The following is a 2,464-nucleotide window of genomic DNA, read 5'->3' as shown; positions in this document are numbered from 1 at the left end:
CTTACAGAAGTCCAGATAGATGACATCCATAGCTCTTCCCGTGTCCACTGATGTAGTCACTCCATCACAGAAGGCCCCTAGGTTGGTCAGGCAGGACTTGCCCTTGGTGAAGCCATGCTGGCTGTCTTGAATCACCTCCCTGTCCTCCATGTGCCTGTCCTGGAGTCTTTTTGGTACAGAAGATGGGAAGATGCCAACATGGTTCTCCTTCACTTCTTCCACCTTGGTCTAGATCTATTGGTATTTAGACCCTGTAAAAAAGACATTCCTTTTATACACAAATTTTGGGGGAGAAAGGATATCAGTAATGAATTTGTGGGCACAGTGGAGTGCTACAAAGGTCTTCTACATTTCACAGTTGGTCTGGAAAAAGATACTGATCTCTGCTAAGATCTAGATTTTATGATTGTTATGAAGTAAAGCTAAATAAAATCATTTTCCCATGAATAAAAATCCCACCCCTCTGTTATTCTTAGGAATTTGGTTTCCATAATGATAGACTAAGTCCTTCCCTGTGCAATACCTCCTCCGTCTGACCAGCAGAGGCAGCGCCCGCTATTGCCATAGCATTATTGATGGAAGAGGAGGTGTTTGGAGATCTATGCAGTGTGTGGAAGGGGAAGTATTGCCCTCCTCAAGAACAGATTTTGTATTTAACTGCAAATTGCACCCTTTACAAAATTAACCCAGAACTTATCTTCTGACTAGTAGTGGCTCTTTGCTGATGTGGTAATGTTTGGCGGTTGTTTATCTGTGCAGTGGAAAATGGATTATCGGTAAAGCTCTCACAGTCTGAATAAGCTGCCTTTTTGTTGCTGTTAATGTTTATTGTGATACCCGCCTCTGTATGAGAATAAAACGTTTCTTTCAAACTAGATGCCAGAGGTATCTACAGGAATTCAGAGCTGGTTGGAGATTGCTTTGTGGTGAGAAGAGAGCGGGATATTGATGTTATTTTTTAATGGTAGCATTAGAAAACTTTAGAGTTCATTATGGCTACTGTCATCAGATTCAGGATGTGTTTCTGTGTCTAGAGAGTCTAGTCTCTAAATCTTGAGAGTAACAGAAAGACAGACTTGGAAAAACACAGTGGTGTTCATGTGGGTGAAGTTGTAGGCCATTGAAGGCCACCATGAGTGGCTTGTCCTCCCTGCACTCATATTGGCAGCTCACTTTGTTGGGTAAAGAGGAGTGAGAAGTGACACTGCTGTGAGTTTTTAATCCATTCATTGGAATAAGCAAGGTTGATTTTTTTTCTCTTTCTTATTCCTATGAAATACATATTTCTGAGATACTCACACTATCTAGAATTAGTGATGTTGCTACAGTAGTAATGATGACTGCTGCTTTTAATCAATTTTAGGTGAGCTGAAATCCTTGGCCCCTCTTGACCGAGAGAAAATCCCTGTGTACAACTTGGTTGCCCGAGCCACAGATGGTGGTGGCAGGTTTTGCCAATCAGAAATCCATCTTATTTTAGAAGATGTTAATGATAATCCACCAGTGTTTTCATCTGATCACTACACCGCATGTGTCTATGAGAATACAGCCACTAAAGCTTTGTTAACAAGAGTCCAAGCCACTGATCCTGATGTCGGTAAGTGAGTAACACTGCGAGCAATAATTAATGTTCAGGAAAACTCTGTGGGTTGGTGGAATTGCAATACAGATTAATTTTTCTATTGCTGCCTTTCCTCATTCTTTCCTCCTTTTGCTTCTGCATCCTCCCCATTTTTCTCTCTTCTGTTTCTTCACATCAAAATGCTCATGGCTGAGCTTGACATAATGGTGTTACAAACAGAAAAGCATTGCAGCAGCCACAGAAGCATGTAGTCTTTTATCGTCTTGATCTGTGATAGCTATGTTCAGGGGTAAATTATAGTTTTGGGGGTAAATTCCAACTTTCTTCCTCCAGTGGTCTCACCTCTTTTCTTGAGCCATGATTTTGAATACCCATGCCTCTATTTATGCAAATAATATAGTTATGTGCCATAGGGACCTATACCTGATTAATCACAGCTTTTCTAGAGTTTTATACTGCTATAACTCCCATTTGTTCCAGCTGGTTACCTTAGCATAAAACTATTGTTGTACACTGTGAAGGTACATCGTAAATGTTCTGGTTATTTAACTGTGCATTCTTTTAAAGTGTAATAGTTTATTATATGAAGACCTTAACCTTGAAATCTGGGCCCAAATATAAATATTTAAAGAGGGTTTTTTGCATAACACAGTGGTAAAACCGGCCGAATATCAGATTTTTTTGTTATCTCATTCACTTCAGTTGGAATAAATAATTCCTATAGTTTATTTTTTCTTCCTCTGGTTTTGGAGATGTTTTGTAAAAACTGTGGCCTGAGTAGCTTCACATTAAAAGCAGACCTTTCACTGAATGAAAAAATATTTCACTTTTTTTTTTTTTTAAGTAAAGAAAGTACATGCTGGAAGTCTCAGTTTTTACTAA

At 39.3% G+C, this 2,464-nt stretch overlaps 1 protein-coding gene across 1 annotated transcript in view; it reads left to right on the top strand.

The window, feature by feature from the left end:
• FAT3 (FAT atypical cadherin 3) overlaps window positions 1–2,464 on the top strand; it is a 368,576-nt gene that overhangs the window by 300,752 nt on the left and 65,360 nt on the right. Inside the window, exon 13 of the mRNA XM_009286273.1 lies at window positions 1,364–1,597. Within this exon, the coding sequence (XP_009284548.1) occupies window positions 1,364–1,597 (234 nt within the window). The remainder of the gene's footprint in view (window positions 1–1,363; window positions 1,598–2,464) is intronic.

This window comes from Aptenodytes forsteri, unplaced genomic scaffold, assembly GCF_000699145.1.
Source record: "Aptenodytes forsteri isolate BGI_AS27 unplaced genomic scaffold, ASM69914v1 Scaffold376, whole genome shotgun sequence".
NCBI lineage: Eukaryota > Metazoa > Chordata > Aves > Sphenisciformes > Spheniscidae > Aptenodytes > Aptenodytes forsteri.
The sequence above is the reverse complement of the archived record's forward strand: the minus strand, read 5'-3'. Positions and strand labels throughout refer to the sequence as shown.